At 40.3% G+C, this 21,114-nt stretch overlaps 1 protein-coding gene across 2 annotated transcripts in view; it reads right to left on the bottom strand.

Moving 5' to 3' along the window:
* The window catches only part of LOC110493899 (E3 ubiquitin-protein ligase Itchy), a 57,793-nt gene that overhangs the window by 21,173 nt on the left and 15,506 nt on the right, over window positions 1–21,114 (bottom strand). For both annotated transcript variants that reach the window (XM_021568480.3, XM_021568481.3), the window contains 8 exons: window positions 18,538–18,662; window positions 16,468–16,599; window positions 15,689–15,737; window positions 13,334–13,533; window positions 12,700–12,919; window positions 11,779–11,874; window positions 2,239–2,413; window positions 813–882 (listed from right to left, as the gene is read on the bottom strand). In XM_021568480.3, coding sequence (XP_021424155.1) covers window positions 813–882; window positions 2,239–2,413; window positions 11,779–11,874; window positions 12,700–12,919; window positions 13,334–13,533; window positions 15,689–15,737; window positions 16,468–16,599; window positions 18,538–18,662 — 1,067 coding nt within the window. The remainder of the gene's footprint in view (window positions 1–812; window positions 883–2,238; window positions 2,414–11,778; window positions 11,875–12,699; window positions 12,920–13,333; window positions 13,534–15,688; window positions 15,738–16,467; window positions 16,600–18,537; window positions 18,663–21,114) is intronic.

The raw sequence follows: 21,114 nt of genomic DNA, 5'->3' as shown, positions 1-21,114 counted from the left end.
CGTGATATAATATTTTGGCCATATCACCCAGCCCTATTTGAGACACTGTATCAATAACATACCCAGTAAAACTTCCTAAAAATAGCCAGAAACAATTAAGATAAATGAAGAAATTTATCAATTGAAATTTTTGCTGAGGCGGTCTTCATTCTCACAATATTAGATCTAACTAAGGTGTTTGGGTAAATATTTCTCAAGCTAAAAAAAAAAAGAAAAAAAAAATAGTCTCCTCTCGTTGAATGACAGCAAACATTTAATTGAAGAATCCTTACTGTTGACCACTCACAGACAAAGGGGCATAGACATTGACTACCGAACTTCGGCTTACCTCAAGAAAAAAATGTGCACTCGAACAGCCGGAAAAAAAACTGCCGAACACCAACACTAACAAATACTTTACAATATTTCTGCAAACTGTGTCAACTGGTAAGCATAGAGTAAGGTTTAGAATCCCTCATCGTACCACATATAGATTTCCATTGCAGTTGTATGCTTAGAAAGTTAATTGAATCCTAATCTGTCAAAATAAACCCAACTGGAGACACGTCAATTTTGGGGGTAAAGCGAAAGTGTGAGCAGTTGCTAACTAACTGGAAGTAATTGAAGCTAGTTAGCTAACTAACCTGGCTAACGGTGGGGCAAAAACAATTTATAGTTAGTTAGCTATAACACTGCTAGCAAACATGATGCTGCCTCCAAAACTGGCAAGGCATTTCTAGGCAATGTTTACCTTTTGATGTTTTGTCTGCACTTTCCAAGCATAGTGACATAAGTTACAGTTGAAACGCATTGTTGTGGAATGAGCCACTTACCCCAGCCGTGTGGCAGCGGCCCAAGTGGGTCAAACTCTTTGTTTGCTGCAGCTATTTGCTGATCCTGGAGCTATAATGGAGAAACAAGGAGGTGAAAGAGTTTACAGTACGTGTTGAATAATGCTTCTTTACAATAGTAGAAGGGAGGGAACCTGTGTGGGGGTTGACAACTCACACCCTGCCGTATATGTAAGTATAAGAGGACTTCCAGTATTGGCGAAAGGAATGTCCTTAGTTAACAGACACCCGCCGAAACTCTAACACGTTAAAAAGTGAATACTGGATCAATATTTCTAACATAAGAACGTGGGGAATTGTCAGATGATCTACAGAAAACAAATGTCATACAGGCTGTTATTTTGTGATGTCATAAAAATGATGAGGATATACTGTAACTTGAAAAGTATATGCACTATATGCACAAAGTTTTCATTCAATACGTTGGGCATTTGAACAATTATGAAAGTGTTTTTGTTAAGAGAGGGCTGACTGGCCTAAAAATCCATGCTGTAGCTTTGTTCAAGACAACATGACAAGTCTTGGAGCCATGGGCAACTAAGGAGGACATTGTGACCTCTTGTGGACAATCAGAGCCTTACAAGCGCGCCGAATGAATATCCATCGAACTACCTTTCCAGGGTGGCCCGGTTCTTAGAGCTACACGGCGGCATCCCACAAAAATACATTCATGAATTCGTACTCCAAGCGGGCAGCGGGTCATGTGCAAAGTATATGATTACTGTGAGAGTAGGTTCTAAATGTACCAAAGTATTATGTGTCTGTCCCTCTCTCCATCTCTGTTGTAACAAGCTGTCGTATTATGTCAGTCCGCTAGGGACCTGTTTGCTTCGTATTAAGTTTCAAGTCAATAATCTATACAGTGTATGTGTTTATCCTTTATTATTTAGTTAGATAGTAAATAAATAATTAAACAAATTTGTGTAGTGCTGAATCATAAGTAAGGCTGGGGTTTTTGCAGATGCAAGGAGGCTACAACGTTCAGAATGATGATTAATAAGTTGACTGTTATCAATGTAATAGATCTATACCTTTACATATATACCTATACCTTATACCTATACCTTTACATGATGAATTTAAAACCGGGTAACAATTAAACATAGTTAGTTAGAGACAACAGTCCTGAGATTAATCAAGGTCATGTCACGACAGTGACCCAATCCCAAATCCACCCCTAGACCATATACACATCTGAGATGATTTGACAGGTGTAAGCAATTTGGTAATAGTTTCAACTTGGCACTTTGATAAGCTAGGAGGTTCTAAGGCCAAGTTTCACCATATTGCTTCCACCTTACAAATAATCTCAGATCTCCACAATTTAGGATTGTGCCAGTGCAGGGAAGTGAACAAGTGCACACTTTGGGAGGAAGAATAGAGTATTACAAGGTAGCCTGTGTCGTACCCCAAAAATGAACCTCTGGTTGAACTGCTGCATGGCCCCCTGCAGCTGGCTGCGCTGGTGCTGCCACTCCTCATAGTTGCGCACAGACTCCTGCGTGGGGCGCTGCCATGTGGTGGTCCGGGTGATGTGGTCCACGAAGTACACCCTGCCCATGGGGTCCACACGCCGCTCCCAGCTACATGGTACAGGGGGGGAGAGGCGAGGGAATTTTGTATGCCGGCAAAATAATGAAGGCCCTATTTGAATAGTTCAGAAATAAGGATCCATTTCCAGTCCACCTTTCTTGAAGTAATCACAGATCTGAAACGGTTGGATTGGTGTAAGTAATAGGGTGGTAACCTTGCTTACATTACATCCATTAACTTATACACCATGTATAGAAAACATTAAGAACACCTTCCTAATATTGAGTTGCACCGCCACTTTTGGCATCAGATCAGCCTCAATTTGTTGGTGAATGGACTCTACAAAGTGTTGAAAGCATTCCACAGGGATGCTGGCCCACATTGACCCCGGTTCCCACAGTTGTGTCAAGTTGGCTGGATGTCTTTTGGGAGGTGGCCCATTCTTGACACACAGGAAACTGTTGAGCATGAAAACCCAGCAGTGTTGCAGTTCTTGACACCTACTATCACCTGGCACCTACTATAATACCCCGTTAAAAGGCAATTAAATATTTTATCTTGCCCATTCACCCTCTGAATGGCACACATACGACACGTCTCAATTGTCTCTAGGCTTCTTTAACCTATCGTCTCCCCTTCATCCACACTGATTGAAGGGGATTTAACAAGTCACATCAATAATGGATCATAGATTTCACCTGGATTCACCTACCCAGTCTATATTGTGGAAAGAGCAGGTGTTCATAATGTTTGGTACACTCAGCGCACAGTGCCTTCGGAAAGTATTCAGACGCCATGACTTTTTCCACTTTGTTACTTTACAGCCTTATTCTAAAATGCAAATAAATAAAAATCCTCAGCAATCTACACACAATACCCCATAATGAAAAATGTAAACAGGTTTTTAATTATTTAAAAAATTAAAAAAGAAAAAAGAAAAACTGAAATAGTTTATTTACATAAGTACTCAGACCCTTTGCTATGAGACTCAAAATTGAGCTCAGGTGCATCCTGTTTCCATTGATCATCCTTGAGATGTTTCTACAACTTGGAGTCCCCCTGTGGTAAACTCAATTGATTGGACACGATTTGGCAAATAAACACCTGTCTATCTAAAGTCCCACAGTTGACAGTGCATGTCAGAGCAAAAACTAAGCCATGAGGTTGAAGGAAGAGATCCGAGAAAGGATTGTGTCGAGGCACAGATCTGGGAAAGGGTACCAAAACATTTCTGCAGCATTGAAGGTCACCAAAGAACACAGTGGCCTCCATCATTCTTAAATGGAAGAAGTTTGGAACCACCAAGACTCTTCCTAGAGCTGGCCACCCAGCCAAACTGAGCAATCGGGGGAGAAAGGCCTTGGTCAGGGATGTGACCGAGAACCTGATGGTCACTCTGACTGAGCTCTAGAGTTCCTCTGTGGAGATGGACAACCCTTCCAGGAGGACAACCATCTCGGCAGCACTCCACCAATGAGGTCTTTATGGTAGTGGCCAGACGGAAGCCACTCCTCAGTAAAAGGCACATGACAGCCGCAATGGAGTTTGCCAGAAGGCACCTAAAGACACTCAGACCATGAGAAACAAGATTCTCTGGTCTGATGAAACAAAGATTTAACTATTTGGCCTGAATGCAGTGTCATGTTTGGAGGAAACCTGGCACCATCCCTACGGTGAAGCATGGTGACGGCAGCATCATGTTGAGGGAAAGATGAATGGAGCAAAGTACAGAGAGATCCTTGATGAAAACCTGCTCCAGAGCGCTCAGGACCTCAGACTGGGGCGAAGGTTCACCTTCCAACAGGAAAACAACCCTAAGCACACAGCCAAGACAACACAGGAGTGGTTTCGGGACAAGACTCTGAGATGCATACAAAGCTCTTCCCCGCCCTCCATTTGGCAAATCTGACTATAATTCTATCCTCCTCATTCCTGCTTACAAGCAAAAACTAAGGCAGGAAGTACCGGTGACTCGCTCAATACGGAAGTGGTCAGACAACACAAATGCTAGGCTACAGGACTGTTATGCTAGCACAGACTGGAATATGTTCCGGGTTTCATCCAATGGCATTGAGGAGTATACCACCTCAGTCACCGACTTCATCAATAAGTGCATCGACAATGTCCTCCCCACAGTGACCGTACGTAGATATTAGAGGTCGAACGATCAGGATTTTTCAACGCTGAAACCGATACCGCTTATTGGAGGACCAAAAAAATATAATAATACCGATTACTTGGACGATTTTATATATATTTGTAATAATGACAATTACAACAATACTGAATGAACACTATTATTTTAAATTAATATAAAACAAATAAAATCAATTTAGTCTCAAATAAATAATGAAACATGTTCAATTTGGTTTAAATAATGCAAAAACACAGTGTTGGAGAAGAAAGTAAACGTGCAATATGTAAACGTGCAATACCTCCCCCTCAATGTGAGCAAGACAAAGGAGCTGATCGTGGACTACAGGAAAAACAGGCCACCTTTAACATCAACAGGGCTGGAGTGGAGCGGGTCAAGAGTTTCAAGTTCCTTGGTGTCCACTTCAACGAACTATCATGACCCAAACACACCAAGACAGTCATGAAGAGGGCTCAACAAAAGCGTTTCCCCCTCATGAGACTTCTACAGCTGCACCATCGAGCGCATCATGACTGGTTGCATCACCGTCTGGTCTGGCAACTGCTCTGCATCTGACCGCAAGGCGCTACAGAGGGTAGTGCATACAGCCCAGTACATCACTGGGGCCAAGCATCCTGCCATCCAGGATCTATATAATAGGCGGTGTCAGAGGAAAGCCCATAAAATTGTCAGACACCAGTCACCCAAGTCATACTGTTTTCTCTGCTACTGCACGGCAAGTAGTACCGGAGCACCAAGTCAAGGTTCAAAAGGCTCCTTAATAGCTTCTACAGTGGTTCCTCCTTTTAAAGTTGTGTCATACTGCAGCACACCCTGCCATTTTCTACATTAATGCAAGTTAGTGCTAGTTTGAACACCAGAGGGCAACTTTGAGAAGCATTTGATAGTCTCCCATATTGGCATAACTAGAAAATGTAAAACCTTTTTTGTAATAACATAGTAGATGGGATTAGAATTGAATAAATTTGGCTTAATTAAGTTGATTAATATTATTGTGTTCCTATTCCGAAAAACTCTGGGTTTCCATGAGGATGGAATGGAAAATATTGCGTGGTGGTTGGGAGTATGTTACAGCATAAGAGGATTGGAGAATTCTAAATTAATATCTAAGGGACATAACATTTCCACAGCCTAATTGTAAGTGTAACAAATACTAATTTCACCTATGGTAGGACTAAAGTATATCTAATATCTAATCAATGACGTGACTCTCACCCAATAATAACATTTAGAGGATTGGAGGACTCTAAATTAATATCTAAGGGTCATTTTCTGTTAGGACCTGTGAAAATATCTAAGGGGCTTCCATATAATTCAAAGTTAATTAATAAATCGCTTTGTTTAAAAAGTAACGATATTTGGAGATCTCGTTTTCATTTAAGCTAGAGTGAGTGAGAAAAAAAGCCATTCTTGAAAATGGGGTGAGACATTCTCACTCATTTCTAAATCAATCCAGTTCGTTATTTATAATTATTTATTTCTGGAGAAACCTAACTTGATTATTAAGCAGACATCACTTGCTTATATTCAGTCAACACATACAGTTGAAGACAGAAGTTTACATACACCTTAGCCAAATACATTTAAACTCAGTTTCACAATTCCAGACATTTAATCCAAGCAATAATTCCCTGTCTTAGGTCAGTTAGGATCACCACTATATTTTAAGAATGTGAAATGTCAGAATAATAGTTGAGAAAATGATATATTTCAGCTTGCATTTCTTTCATCACATTCCCAGTGGGTCAGAAGTATACATACACTCAATTAGTATTTGGTAACATTGCCTTTAAATTGCTTAACTTGGGTCAAACGTTTCGGGTAGCCTTCCACAAGCTTCCCACAATAAGTTGGGTGAATTTTGGCCCATTCCTCCTGACAGAACTGGTGTAACTGAGTCAGGTGTGTATGCCTCCTTGCTTGCACACACTTTTTCAGTTATGCCCACAAATTTTCTATAGGATTGAGGTCAGGGCTTTGTGATAGCCACTCCAATAGCTTGACTTTGTTGTCCTTAAGCCATTTTGCCACAACTTTGGAAGTATGCTTGGGGTCATTGTCCATTTCGTAGACCCATTTGCGACCAAGCTTTAACTTCCTGACTGATGTCTTGAGATGTTGCTTCAATATATCCACATAATTTTTCCTCCTGCAGCAAAGCACCCCACAACATGATGTTGCCCCCCCCCCATGCTTCACGGTTGGGATGGTGTTCTTCGGCTTGAAAGCATCCCTCTTTTGCCTCCAAACATAACAAAAGGTCATTATGGCCAAACAGCTCTATATTTGTTTCATCAGACCAGAAGACTTTTCTCCAAAAAGTACAATCTTTGTCCACATGTGCAGTTGCAAACCGTAGTCTGGCTTTTTTATGGGGTTTTGGAGCAGTGGCTTCTTCCTTGCTAAGCAGCCTTTCAGGATATGCCGATGTAGGACTCGTTTTACTGTGGCTATAGATACTTTTGTACCGGTTTCCTCCACCCTGTTTCCTCCAGCATCTTCAGAACGCGCCTTCCTGAGCGGTATGACGGCTGCGTGGTCCCATTATACTTGTGTAGTATTGTTTGTACAGGGTACCTTCAGGCGTTTGGAAATTGCTCCCAAGGATGAACCAGACTTGTGGAGGTCTACAATTTATTTCCTGAGGTCTTGGCTGATTCCTTTTGATTTTCCCATGATGGTAAGCAAAGAGGCACTGAGTTTGAAGGTAGGCCTTGAAAGACATCCACAGGTACACCTCCAACTGACTCAAATTATGTCAATTAGCCTAAACCATGACATCAAAAAGCTGTTTAAAGGCACAGTCAACTTAGTGTATGTAAACTTCTGACCCACTGGAATTGTGATGCAGTGAATTATGAGTGAAATAATCTGCCTGTAAACAATTGTTGGAAAAATTGTGTCATGCACAAAGTAGATGTCCTGACCGACTTGCCAAAACTATAGTTTGTTAACAAGAAATGTGTGGAGTGATTAAAAAACGAGTTAATGACTCCAACCTAAGTGTATGTAAACTTCCGACTTCAACTGTACATCTTAAGAATATCATGGAATATAATTTAACATTTGCGTTTCTCCATGCTTGCCTCAGAGCAGCGCGAAACGATGCTGAAATAGATGTCCACAATGGGAAGGCGATATATAACGATATTTTGCTAATAGCAATAATGGCGCAGTACAACGTGACCATGTGTTTGAAAGAGTATTTTCCAGTAAGCAACCATTTGTTTGCCTTCATTAGACAACTTTGTTCCAATATTTCTGAAATTCAGTGATATTTATTCCCATAGTAAGTAATTCGTTATGGATCCATAACTAAATCAACATCTGCATCTTGAAAGAGTGTTTTTATCATTATTTTATTAACGAAAGCATGAAGACGCTGATGAAGAAATGTAGTACTGTACCATATATGCTTTTATGTTTGGATAATAAAGCATTTAGAAGATATAAGCCACCTGCATTTGTTTATTAGGCTACTGTGCAGTCTGACAAGTAAATATAACCTACAACACATACTGTAGTAAACATGGAAAGTGCCTAATTCCTTAAATAAGGGAGAGCAGGCCCTGTCCAGACTTTCTCGGGGACCTGAAGTACCTTCAATAATGGCTGTACTAGAGAATGCGGGTACGTGGGAGACCGGGGTTCTATTCCCCGACAGGGAGGAAGTCGGCTGTCCTTGTAAATAAGAACTCGCCGCCAATAATTACATACAGATGATTGCAGGATTCTAAATTAAAAACCAAAACCCACCTTATGGGTCTCAAACCTGCATTTGTAGCAACTCATTTTGCATTGTGAGAGCCCCCATCAACAAAGTATCAAAATACAGAGAGGTGTTGGTAAAGGTATATCGTTCTGCTAATGGCCCTATTATAATACTGTACATGGTGTCCAGGTCAGGATAACCAAACAATTTCTTTATTAAAAGACTAATCAGAAAGAACATTGTTACTTATTTATTTTGATCCAAAGCCATGAATGAGTGAGTCACTCAGCTTTATGTAGGTGCTGCTATATGACTGTGTCATCAACTTGATAATATATAACGATATTTTAAGTTAATTCGTTTTCAAATAAACGAAAGAGAGCGATTGTAACCTCAATAAGGGCCAAAACATTAATTTCTGTTTTTAGAGGGAGAGAAACGCTGGGCCAATGAATGGTGCGCAGAAAGGCCAAAATATAGCCCTACTAATAGCCATAATGGCGCTGTACAACATGACTGTGTGTTTGAACAAGTATTTTCCAGTAAGCAACAACTTGCTTACCTTCATTAGATAACTTTGTTCCAATATTTCTGTAATTCACTTATATTTATTCAGTCATTTGTAATGGATCCATAACTACATAAACATCTGCATTTTGAAAGACTATTTCTCATTTTATTAACGATAGCAGAAAAGAGGTTGATGAAGAAATACTGTACTGCTGTTTTGAGTTAGAAATGTAACACTTATGCATCGAATACATTGCAGGTAGGGGGATGTTCACACCTACAGTAGCCGGGCTATAAAGAGTATTGTCCTGCTAATGATATACAAGTGTTTGAAAACCTGTTTCAAAATGTCACCAGCTATCCATCACTACTGTAAATAAAAACATAGCATCTTGTTTACATTCTTTATTGTAACCACAAGATCACAAATCATTTGTATCCACCTTTCCATTTACTTTTAGAGTTTGGGATTCATTTGATTAATATTATGGTGTTTCTATTCCAAGGAAAACAAAAAACCCTCTGGGTTTCCGTAAGGATGGAACGGAAAATATGGAGCTGTACAACGTGACGGTCAGGAGCACAGAACTGGGCTATTTAGCTAAAGAATCCAGTGTCCTGCAGGAGACCGGGGTTCAATTCCCCGATGGGGAGGAAGGAGTAGGCTGTCCTTGTAAATAAGAATTTGTTCTTAATTAACTGACTTGCCTAATTAAATAAAGGTTACACTAAGAGCATAACATTTCTACACCCTAATATTCAAATTCTAGTCTAACCAATACCCAAACGGAGATTCAGTGAAAATAAAAATCTCATTGATTCATCAAGACCAGTCCCAATGCTTGTCTCAGAGCAGTGCGAAACAGTGCTAAAATAGTTGTAGGCTATTACTAACTTCAATATGCTCTTTAAATAAATAAGACCTAGACCACTTTTAACAGCATATTACTCAACATGTCTACGGTAGTCCTACAGTGTATCAAAAAATATAACGTGACTCTCCGCAAATAACTACATAGAGGATATTTCTGTAATTGTGATATTTATTCCCATAGTAATTCGTAATGGATCCATAACTAAATAAACATCGGCATTTTGAAAGAGTATTTTTATCATTATTTTATTAATGAAAGCATAAAGATGCCATTATTAGTTACATTGTTTTAGTTTGAACGTGCAGACTGGCAATAAGAACAGAACAGCGGAAACATTTCCCTAGTCAGCGCCATTATTAGTGCAATGTCCCTTAAATATTTTGGAGATTATTTTATTTTCAAATAACGTAAAATGACTGAGAAAAAGGACATTCTTGAACATGGGGTGAGACATTGTTACTAATTTGTAAACAAAGCCCGTTTGTTATTTAGAATTATTTATTTCTGTTTTTAGAGAGAGAAAAAAAAATAAACATAGTCATCTCATGGGTCTCCCATTTGAGGCCGGCACCAGCATCAACACTATGCAGTGTCTTAGACCGTTGCACCACTCAGGCACTGTACAACGTGACCGGTCAGGATAGGCCTACAGGACTACAGTAAGAAAAGAAAAATCCTAACAAAATAAAATAATAAAACCTTAGTGTAACAGTTTCTACTTAGGTTTATGTTGCCCATTCAGTTAGAGACACAGTAGGAGCCAATTGCATAATCAGTGCTCTAACTCCCCCTTGTGCTGGTCTGGAGCAATGAAGTGGTGACGCAGGGTACCGTGTTAACCCACAAATTAGCGTAAGCCCGCAACTTTTAAAGGAGGAACCCCCAAGCCATAAGACTGCTGAACAATTAATCAAATGGCCATCCGGACTGTTTACATTAAACCCCCCCCCCCCCCCCCCATTTGCTTTGGACAATGCTGCTACTTGCTGTTTATTATCTATGCATAGTCACTTCACCCCTACCTACATGTACAAATTACCTCAACTAACCTGTACCCACGCACACTGACTAGGTACCGGTACCTGCTGTATATACCCTCGTTATTGTTATTTTATTGTGTTACTTTATATTATATTTTACTTGGTAAATATTTCCTTCTTCTTGAACTGCACTGTTGGTTAAGGGCTTGTAAGTAAGGATTTAACAGTAAGGTCTTGTTGTATTCAGCACGTGATGCATATGGGTAAGATCGCCTAGTCAGCTACATTTTCAAATATTACATGATTCAAATTTTTACAAAGTTGTTTTGATTTCAAGTTAAAGTGTACTGTTAGCTAGCTAGCTAACTGGTACGCTAGCGAACGTTACATGTACGATCTTATTATTCGTATCTCAAGAGCCATTTTCTTGGCTAGTTATAGCCTAATGTTAGCTAGCTAACATTGCACTTGGTTGGTTAGCTACCTGCACATTCATGCACATTCATAGTAACGTTATGAGTTGTGAATATGGTTCATTGTTTCACTAGCTAGCTACATGTCTTAACAAAATACTCCACTATGCAAGTTTCCATTTTAATAAAATGTCACTGCGACAACTGTTAGTTAGCCAGTAAGCTTGGGTGCTTGACTGCTGTTAGGACAGAAAGCTCAGATCAACCCTTAAAGAGATTGGTGGAGCTAAAGCTTAAGAGGGTGTGAACGATGCTGAATGGGTGTAGACAAAGGATAGCTCTCCAGTCGGTACCAAGACATTCAAAGGCAGTCGGTCAAAACTTACCTCAAAGAAACAAGTAGGGAAGGTATTTCTAAAGTATTACACCAGGGCTGATATTCCTCTAAAGAAGAATTTAGCATTACAACTGAGCTAGAACTGGTACTATGCAACATTCCTAGTGCCAAATCATGTCAAACTAGTAGTTGTGTCCTCTTTGTGCAGGTGCTCTACTGAAACTAATTGAACTAAAATTATTAATCATTGTACTGACTTTTTTTAATACAGCGTAACATACACATTAGTTACTGTAATCCAAAATACATTGGTTACTTTTCAAAGAGTAGGCTCAGTTATACACTACTGTCTTATGGAAGCCAAACATACAGTATATGAAAAATGAAATAAGGATTTGATGAATAAAGTATTTGTTTCTTAAGCGTTAGTTACCCAGAGGGGAGAGAGTCTGGTCGGTCCCATGTCGTCCTCTTCTCAATGTGATCCACGAAATACATGCGGCCATTCTGGTCCACCCTCTGCTCCCAGCTTCATACAAAAAACACACAGAACAGTCAGCAACTACATTTGACGGGCAACAGGCTTGCACAAATGTAATCGTAATACCTAAAGGAATGTTAAGTTCCTCATAAAAAGCATAGCAAAAATGTGGTTTCACATTCATTGAAATTTCAAAGGATATTATTACTAGCAACTGACGTATATTTTACTACTTATACTTATTACATGTAACTACCCACGTTATGCATTAAACAATAGGGATACCTGCGCTAATGTAACATACTAACTCTGACTACAGTAAATCTATAATTTTTTCTACTGACTGTCAAATGAGGGAGAAATCTCTCAAGTCCCATCTACTGGCGGTTGAGAGGTTGTTTGAAATATCAAAATGAAGTGTCAACCGTTATTCATAACCAACGTTAAACATGGAGTTAAACATTTATTTAACCTTTATTTAACTAGGCAAGCCCGTTAAGAACTAATTTTTATTTAGAATGACGGCCTACCCCAGCCAAACCCGGACGACGCTGGGCCAATTGTGTGCCGCCCTATGGGACTCACAATCGCATCCGGATGTGATAAAGCCCGAATCTCTTACATGATGCAGGTACACAGCGTAAGGATATATTGCACAAAACATACAATAGGCTATATAGGAAATACAGTCAACTCCTGACATATGCAATAGCTTGGTTGGTGAATATGTGCATTAAAACGAAGTAATGACTCTACAGACACGAACCCACGCGCACATTTTCTATAGACGGAGCTGGTCAGGGCTTTTTTTGTTTTGTTCTTTTTGTACTTTCTCATTATAACATCTGGTTAGGCATCTATGAGTCCCCTTACCCTGGAGGCAGTGGGCCGTTAGGGATGACTCGGGGGGGCCCACCGGATGGGGGTGCACCGGCCGGTGCCCCGATGCCTGGGGGGGCGCTGGCTGCCTGTGTGTGTGCTGCTCCGTTCTCCTGAGGGGGGTCTGAGGAGGCCCCGCTGGCCGAGGCCAGGGACGAGCCGTATGAAGCCGGGGGCTCACTCACCTCGCTATGGGTAGAGCTGCTGGAGGAGGCTGGACGGAGGAGAGAATGTTAGCTGTGGTCGCTAGTAGGAGATGCCGATGAGAATCTAGTAAATAAGGCTAAAAGGTTACTAGAATGCATATCTGTGTTGAATACCATATCTGGCCAGCACTTATTTCTTTCAATTTCACAAAATGGCATGAATAGCGAATGGCATGAAACCATGACAGTTTCATTACATGAGAACGCAATAAATGGACATGGCATTAGCATGTCAACACATGAAAGGAATATCTTTCAATAGTTCTGTCAGAGAATTCTATGTTTATCTATTGTATTACTATGGTTTTACTTTTTCTATAGTATTTCTATAGTATGGCTATGGTATTGCTGTGGTATTTCTACCATATATATCTAGGGTAATACTATGGTATTTCTAAAGTATTTTTTTGTGTGGTGCCCACCTGGGGATGCGGCTGGTCTGCGGGGGGTGGGTGGGGGAGGCCGTGCAGGTCTGGGGGGACGTGTGGACTTGGAGCCCCCTGGGGATGGGGCAGGAGAACCCATGCTGTTGACCGTGTGGCCGTTGGGGACGATGACCCAGTCCTCTGTGGAGTCACTGGAGGGGGAAGTGTCCCTGCTGGATCTGGGTGGTATGTTATCACTAAAAATAAAAAAAATAGAAACAAAAGTAACATAGCCAATGGCTCCTAGTCCTTTTTCAACATATACTTTTTCTTTGATGTTTTGTCTGTAATGTAAGCCAGGTGGTGCCTATTATTTTTTGCTTCCCTTAGTGCCGTTTTTTTTGTGATCAACCTTTTTATTTACTAATACTACTACTATATTTAATTTTACAATATACACATACCGGAGGATCACATCACTGACATCAACAATTATAAAACTAAAAAAAATACTTTTATGAAAGCAATATAAATATTTGCATACTGTCAAGTGTTAACGTCATGTAAAATAAAATTGTCCTCCCCCCTCTCCCTTACCAAGAATGTGAAGTAGGATCAAGAATTGTTAAGAATTGTTAAGATATGTTCTTTGTTAAAGATAATTGCAATCAGCAAGCAGTTATCAGGACTTCATCGATATAGTATTGAAAAAAATTCAACTGATATAGATATAGTGGGGCAAAAAAAGTATTTAGTCAGCCACCAATTGTGCAAGTTCTCCCACTTAAAAAGATGAGGCCTGTAATTTTCATCATAGGTACACTTCAACTATGACAGACAAAATGAGAAAACAAAATCCAGAAAATCACATTGTAGGATTTTTTATGAATTTATTTGCAAATTATGGTGGAAAATAAGTATTTGGTCACCTACAAACAGAGGAGCCTCTTCTTTAAGAGGCTCCTCTGTCCTCCACTCGTTACCTGTATTAATGGCACCTGTTTGAACTTGTTATCAGTATAAAAGACACCTGTCCACAACCTCAAACAGTCACACTCCAAACTCCACTATGGCCAAGACCAAAGAGCTGTCAAAAGACACCAGAAACAAAGTTGTAGACCTGCACCAGGCTGGGAAGACTGAATCTGCAATAGATAAGCAGCTTGGTTTGAAGAAATCAACTGTGGGAGCAATTATTAGGAAATGGAAGACATACAAGACCACTGATAATCTTCCTCGATCTGGGGCTCCACGCAAGATCTCACCCCGTGGGGTCAAAATGATCACAAGAACGGTGAGCAAAAATCCCAGAACCTGCAGAGAGCTGGGACCAAAGTAACAAAGCCTACCATCAGTAACACACTACGCCGCCAGGGACTCAAATCCTGCAGTGCCAGATGTGTCCCCCTGCTTAAGCCAGTACATGTCCAGGCCCGTCTGAAGTTTGCTAGAGAGCATTTGGATGATCCAGAAGAAGATTGGGAGAATGTCATATGGTCAGATGAAACCAAAATATAACTTTTTGGTAAAAACTCAACTCGTCGTGTTTGGAGGACAAAGAATGCTGAGTTGCATCCAAAGAACACCATACCTACTGTGAAGCATGGGGGTGGAAACATCATGCTATGGGGCTGTTTTTCTGCAAAGGGACCAGGACGACTGATCCGTGTAAAGGAAAGAATGAATGGGGCCATGTATCGTGAGATTTTGAGTGAAAACCTCCTTCCATCAGCAAGGGCATTGAAGATGAAACGTGGCTGGGTCTTTCAGCATGACAATGATCCCAAACACCGCCCGGGCAATGAAGGAGTGGCTTCGTAAGAAGCATTTCAAGGTCCTGGAGTGGCCTAGCCAGTCTCCAGATCTCAACCCCATAGAAAATCTTTGGATGGAGTTGAAAGTCCGTGTTTCCCAGCAACAGCCCCAAAACATCACTGCTCTAGAGGAGATCTGCATGGAGGAATGGGCCAAAATACCAGCAACAGTGTGTGAAAACCTTGTGAAGACTTACAGAAAACATTTGACCTCTGTCAAATTTGCAAATAAATTCATTAAAAATCCTACAATGTGATTTTTGGGATTTTTTTTCTCATTTTGTCTGTCATAGTTGAAGTGTACCTATGATGAAAATTACAGGTCTCTCATCTTTTTAAGTGGGAGAACTTGCTCAATTGGTGGCTGACTAAATACTTTTTTGCCCCACTGTAGATTTTCCATATCGGTGCCCATATCTAGTATTCACATTGGGAAGATATGCTACTTTGACTGAGTAATATTACAAAACAGTATTTTGCTGACTCAATACCTTAAGGACATTTCCAAAAAATGTCAAAAGTAGGTTTGTTCAATTGAACTTACAGAAGACATAAAACAATTGTTAGAAAATATTTTAGAAGTATAAAAACACAATACCTGTTGACACTATCTCTGTTCTGTCTCACCTCCCCGTTTGGAACAGCAACTGTTGAAATGTTATTAAAAATCAAAACAAAGAATACAATTCTGAGGGGAGAAATAGAATAATACAATTCTGAGGGGAGAATTGATCCCATTCTATCCAGGGAAACATATTAAAGGGATAGTTCACCCAAATGACATACTGGTTTCCTTTCCCTATAAGCTGTCCATTGACAAAGTATGACAGCAATCATGCTTTGATCAGGCCGCTGTTTCAAATGCTAACCTTTTAGCATTCGTGGCACAAATCCAATGCAAGTCAATACCGGTCTAAAGTTTTAGAACACCTACTCATTGAAGGGTTTTTCTTTATTTTTTACTATTTTCTACATTGTAGAATAATAGTGAACACATCAAAACTATGGAATAACACATATGGAATCATGTAGTAACCAACAAAAAAAAGTGTTAAATCAAAATATGTTATATTCGACATTCTTCAAATACCACCCTTTGCCATGATGACAGCTTTGCACACTCTTGGCATTTGGGTTACTACATGATTACTACATGATTTTGGGTTACTACATGATTCTATATGTGTTATTTCAAAGTTGACGTCTTCACTATTATTCTAAAATGTAGAAAATAGTAAAAATAAAGAAAAACCCTTGAATGAGTAGGTGTTCTAAAACTTCTGACCGGTAGTGTATATTAGCATTTATGCATGATACACCAATACGTAATTTTGTTATTCAGGTGAACAATCCCTTTTAAAATCACATGACCCTCACCATGGTCCCTCTCTGCAGAGGTGAATGTCTCTGGGTCCACCTGCATGCCGTCCAGACAGACTGACAGGTCCCCCACCACGTCAGTGTGGTCTCGGTCTGAACACAGCTGCAGGGTGTGCACCACCTCAGAGACTGACACACAGGAGAGGAGAGTTGAGAGATATGGCATGCACGCCACACATACATGCCCACACACACAGGCATGTAAGCACGCGCACACATACACACAGGCATGTAAGCACGTGTACGCACATGCTAGTTTGTAAACAAACTAAAGACAGTATAAGCATGGATGTGGTGGATTAGCTTGAGTTCTAGCCTAGATCTATTCCCATCTCATGTGAGAAATATGACTTGTGTTCCTGAAAAAGCTATGGCTGGGATAACAAGTATGAATATCATTTATGTACCATATTATCATTTTTATTCATTAGCTTTGATAGGTGGTGTGTCTGGTTCCTTTGACCTCTGACTGTAGAGCAATAATTTATGAATCGGGTGTGAGGCTCACATGCCGACCATGACCGAAAGGGCTCACTGTATTGGCAGAGTAAGCCCATTCACCTGCTTGAGTGAAAGTCAAGAGTGGGCTAATATAAGCTGGAGTGAGGGTTGCGTTGCAAATAATACCCTACATGTATGAAATAGTGGATTAGAGAAGAAAATCTCATTCTTCCATAACGTGTGTGCACAGTCAGACAGATATAGGCCTATATGAAGGCCTTGACAAGACAAAAAGTATGTTAGTATATAAAGGACTATATGTAAATATATATTGCAAAGACCTTGTACAGTGCCTTCGGACCCCTGGACTTTTTCACATTGTTTATCCATTAGAAGAAGGCTGTAACGTAACAAACAAGAAATCCTGGGCAATCTACACACACTACCCCATAATGACAAAGCGAAACGTTTTTTTTTTATATAATGTTATTCAAAATTTAGCTCAGGTGCATCCTGTTTCCACCTGTGGTAAATTCAATTGATTGGGCATGATTTGGAAAGGCACACGCCTGTCTATATAAAGTCCCACAGTTGCCAGTGCATGTCAGAGCAAAAACCAAGCCATGAGGTCGAAGGAATTGTCAATAGAGCTCCGAAACAGGATTGTGTCGAGGGACAGATCTGGGGAAGGGTAACAAAAAATGTCTGCAGCATTGAAGGTCCCCAAGAACATAGTGGCCATTGTTCTTACATGGAAGAAGTTTGGAACCGCCAAGATTCTTACAAGAGCTGGCCGCACGGCAATCTGAGAAATCGGGGGAGAAGGGCCTTGGTCAGGGAGGTGACCAAGAACCTGATGGTCACTCTGACAGAGCTCTAGAGTTCCTCTGTGGAGATGGGAGAACCTTCCCGAATGACACCCATGTCTGCAGCACTCCACCAAATGGTAGTGACCAGACGGAAGCCACTCCTCAGTAAAAGGCACGACAGCCTGCTTGAAGTTTGTCAAAAGGTGAAGGTTACCTTCCAACTGGACAACGACCCACAGCCAAGACAGGAGTGGCTTAGCGACAAATCTCTGAATGCCTTTGAGTGGCCCAGCCAGTGCCCGGACTTGAACCCGATCAAACATCTCTGGAGAGACCTGAAAATAGCTGTGCAGCAACGCTACCCGTCCAACCTGACAGAGCTTGAGAGGATCTGCAGAGAGGAATGGGAGAAACTCCCCACATACAGGTGTGCCAAGCTTGTAGCGTCATACCCAAGACTCAAGGCTGTAAACGCTGCTTCAACAAAGTACTGAGTAAAAGGTCTGAATACTTAAGTAAATGTGATAAAGTAGATTTTTTATACATTTTCTAAAATGTCTAAAAAACTATTTTTGCTTTGTCATTATGTGGTATTGTGTGTAGACTGATGAGGGGGAAAAACGATTTAACATTTCAGAATAAGGCTGTAATGTAACAAAATGTGGAAAAGATCAAGGGGTCTGAATACTTTCCGAAGGCAAAGTATCTTACGTCCCAATGCATCACACTTTTCCAGTATCAAAGAGTCAGAGATTTCAGATCATCATATTTCATACTACCTGCTCTGTGCCTTATAGGGAAAAGAGAATCAACTCACGTTTCATATCATTGGACTTTAGGGTTTCACTGATCTCCAATGTAGCCATTCCCAATAAGATGTCGGCTTTCAGCGTCTGATGACTCCATACCCGGAAAATGAGCTTACTGAAAGGTGTGAGAATTCTGTGTAGAGGGAAAAAGTATATTTAGTTAGGGTTTAAACACTGCACGTAGACTATACAACAGTACACAAGGAAGAGACAATAGTGTTGTCACGATACCATAATTTTGACTTCGACACCAGGTTTAGTATCACGATACTCAATACCACGGCAAAAAAAAACAAAGCGCATTAGCCAGTCACAGAATGGCACTTGATCCAGACAGATCCTTTGAGATTAATATCATTACATTTGACATTAGAATGTATGCATTAATGAATAAAATCATGCAAATCAATGTGATTTTTTTATTTTACCAATCCAACTACAAAAACAACATAATGGTAGTAATTTATTTTAATGGTAAATCTCTATTGATAAACTGGGTAAATCAAAACGTATGCCTACATTTGTGAGCAGGCCAGGTGGCCTATAGGGCTACTTTATGTGTGTGCGTCCTTAGTCAACATTGACAGGAGCGCGCCAAACAAAAAGACAATGACTGAATTGACAAAGTCGTTTCTCACAAGTGTAGCATAGGTTGTACACTGTGCAAACAATGTGTCCACTCCAACAATGATAACAGGAAGACTGGAATAATAATATTTAATGCATTAACAGCAATTACGTAACCAAAGCAAGAAAGTGTAGATTAGGAATTAAGAGTAAATGTACTCCTAGTGATATACAATGCATTCTCAAAGCATTCAGATACCTTAATTATTTCCACATTTTGTTACGTTACAGAATTATTCAAACATTTACAGTGCCTTGCGAAAGTATTCGGCCCCCTTGAACTTTGCGACCTTTTGCCACATTTCAGGCTTCAAACATAGACATAAAACTGTATTTTTCTGTGAAGAATCAACAACAAGTGGGACACAATCATGAAGTGGAACGACATTTATTGGATATTTCAAACTTTTTTAACAAATCAAAAACTGAAAAATTGGGCGTGCAAAATTATTCAGCCCCTTTACTTTCAGTGCAGCAAACTCTCTCCAGAAGTTCAGTGAGGATCTCTGAATGATCCAATGTTGACCTAAATGACTAATGATGATAAATACAATCCACCTGTGTGTAATCAAGTCTCCGTATAAATGCACCTGCACTGTGATAGTCTCAGAGGTCCGTTAAAAGCGCAGAGAGCATCATGAAGAACAAGGAACACACCAGGTAGGTCCGAGATACTGTTGTGAAGAAGTTTAAAGCCGGATTTGGATACAAAAATATTTCCCAAGCTTTAAACATCCCAAGGAGCACTGTGCAAGCGATAATATTGAAATGGAAGGAGTATCAGACCACTACAAATCTACCAAGACCTGGCCGTCCCTCTAAACTTTCAGCTCATACAAGGAGAAGACTGATCAGAGATGCAGCCAAGAGGCCCATGATCACTCTGGATGAACTGCAGAGATCTACAGCTGAGGTGGGAGACTCTGTCCATAGGACAACAATCAGTCGTATATTGCACAAATCTGGCCTTTATGGAAGAGTGGCAAGAAGAAAGCCATTATCCATAAAAAGTGTCATTTAAAGTTTGCCACAAGCCACCTGGGAGACACACCAAACATGTGGAAGAAGGTGCTCTGGTCAGATGAAACCAAAATTGAACTTTTTGGCAACAATGCAAAACGTTATGTTTGGCGTAAAAGCAACACAGCTCATCACCCTGAACACACCATCCCCACTGTCAAACATGGTGGTGGCAGCATCATGGTTTGGGCCTGCTTTTCTTCAGCAGGGACAGGGAAGATGGTTAAAATTGATGGGAAGATGTATGGAGCCAAATACAGGACCATTCTGGAAGAAAACCTGATGGAGTCTGCAAAAGACCTGAGACTGGGACGGAGATTTGTCTTCCAACAAGACAATGATCCAAAACATAAAGCAAAATCTACAATGGAATGGTTCAAAAATAAACATATCCAGGTGTTAGAATGGCCAAGTCAAAGTCCAGACCTGAATCCAATCGAGAATCTGTGGAAAGAACTGAAAACTGCTGTTCACAAATGCTCTCCATCCAACCTCACTGAGCTCGAGCTGTTTTGCAAGGAGGAATGGGAAAAAATGTCAGTCTCTCGATCTGCAAAACTGATAAAGACATACCCCAAGTGACTTACAGCTGCAATCGCAGCAAAAGGTGGCGCTACAAAGTATTAACTTAAGGGGGCTGAATAATTTTGCACGCCCAATTTTTCAGTTTTTAATTTGTTAAAAAAGTTTGAAATAGCCAATAAATGTCGTTCCACTTCATGATTGTGTCCCACTTGTTGTTGATTCTTCACAAAAAAATACAGTTTTATATCTTTATGTTTGAAGCCTGAAATGTGGCAAGAGGTCGCAAAGTTCAAGGGGGCCGAATACTTTCGCAAGGCACTGTATATTCAAATGTTTTTTCACCCTTATCAATCTACAAACAATACCCCATAATGACAAAACAAAAACAGTTTTTTTGAAATGTTTAAAATGTA

This window comes from Oncorhynchus mykiss, chromosome 17, assembly GCF_057628025.1.
Source record: "Oncorhynchus mykiss isolate SJ-2025 chromosome 17, ASM5762802v1, whole genome shotgun sequence".
Classification (NCBI taxonomy): Eukaryota; Metazoa; Chordata; class Actinopteri; order Salmoniformes; family Salmonidae; genus Oncorhynchus; species Oncorhynchus mykiss.
The sequence above is the reverse complement of the archived record's forward strand: the minus strand, read 5'-3'. Positions and strand labels throughout refer to the sequence as shown.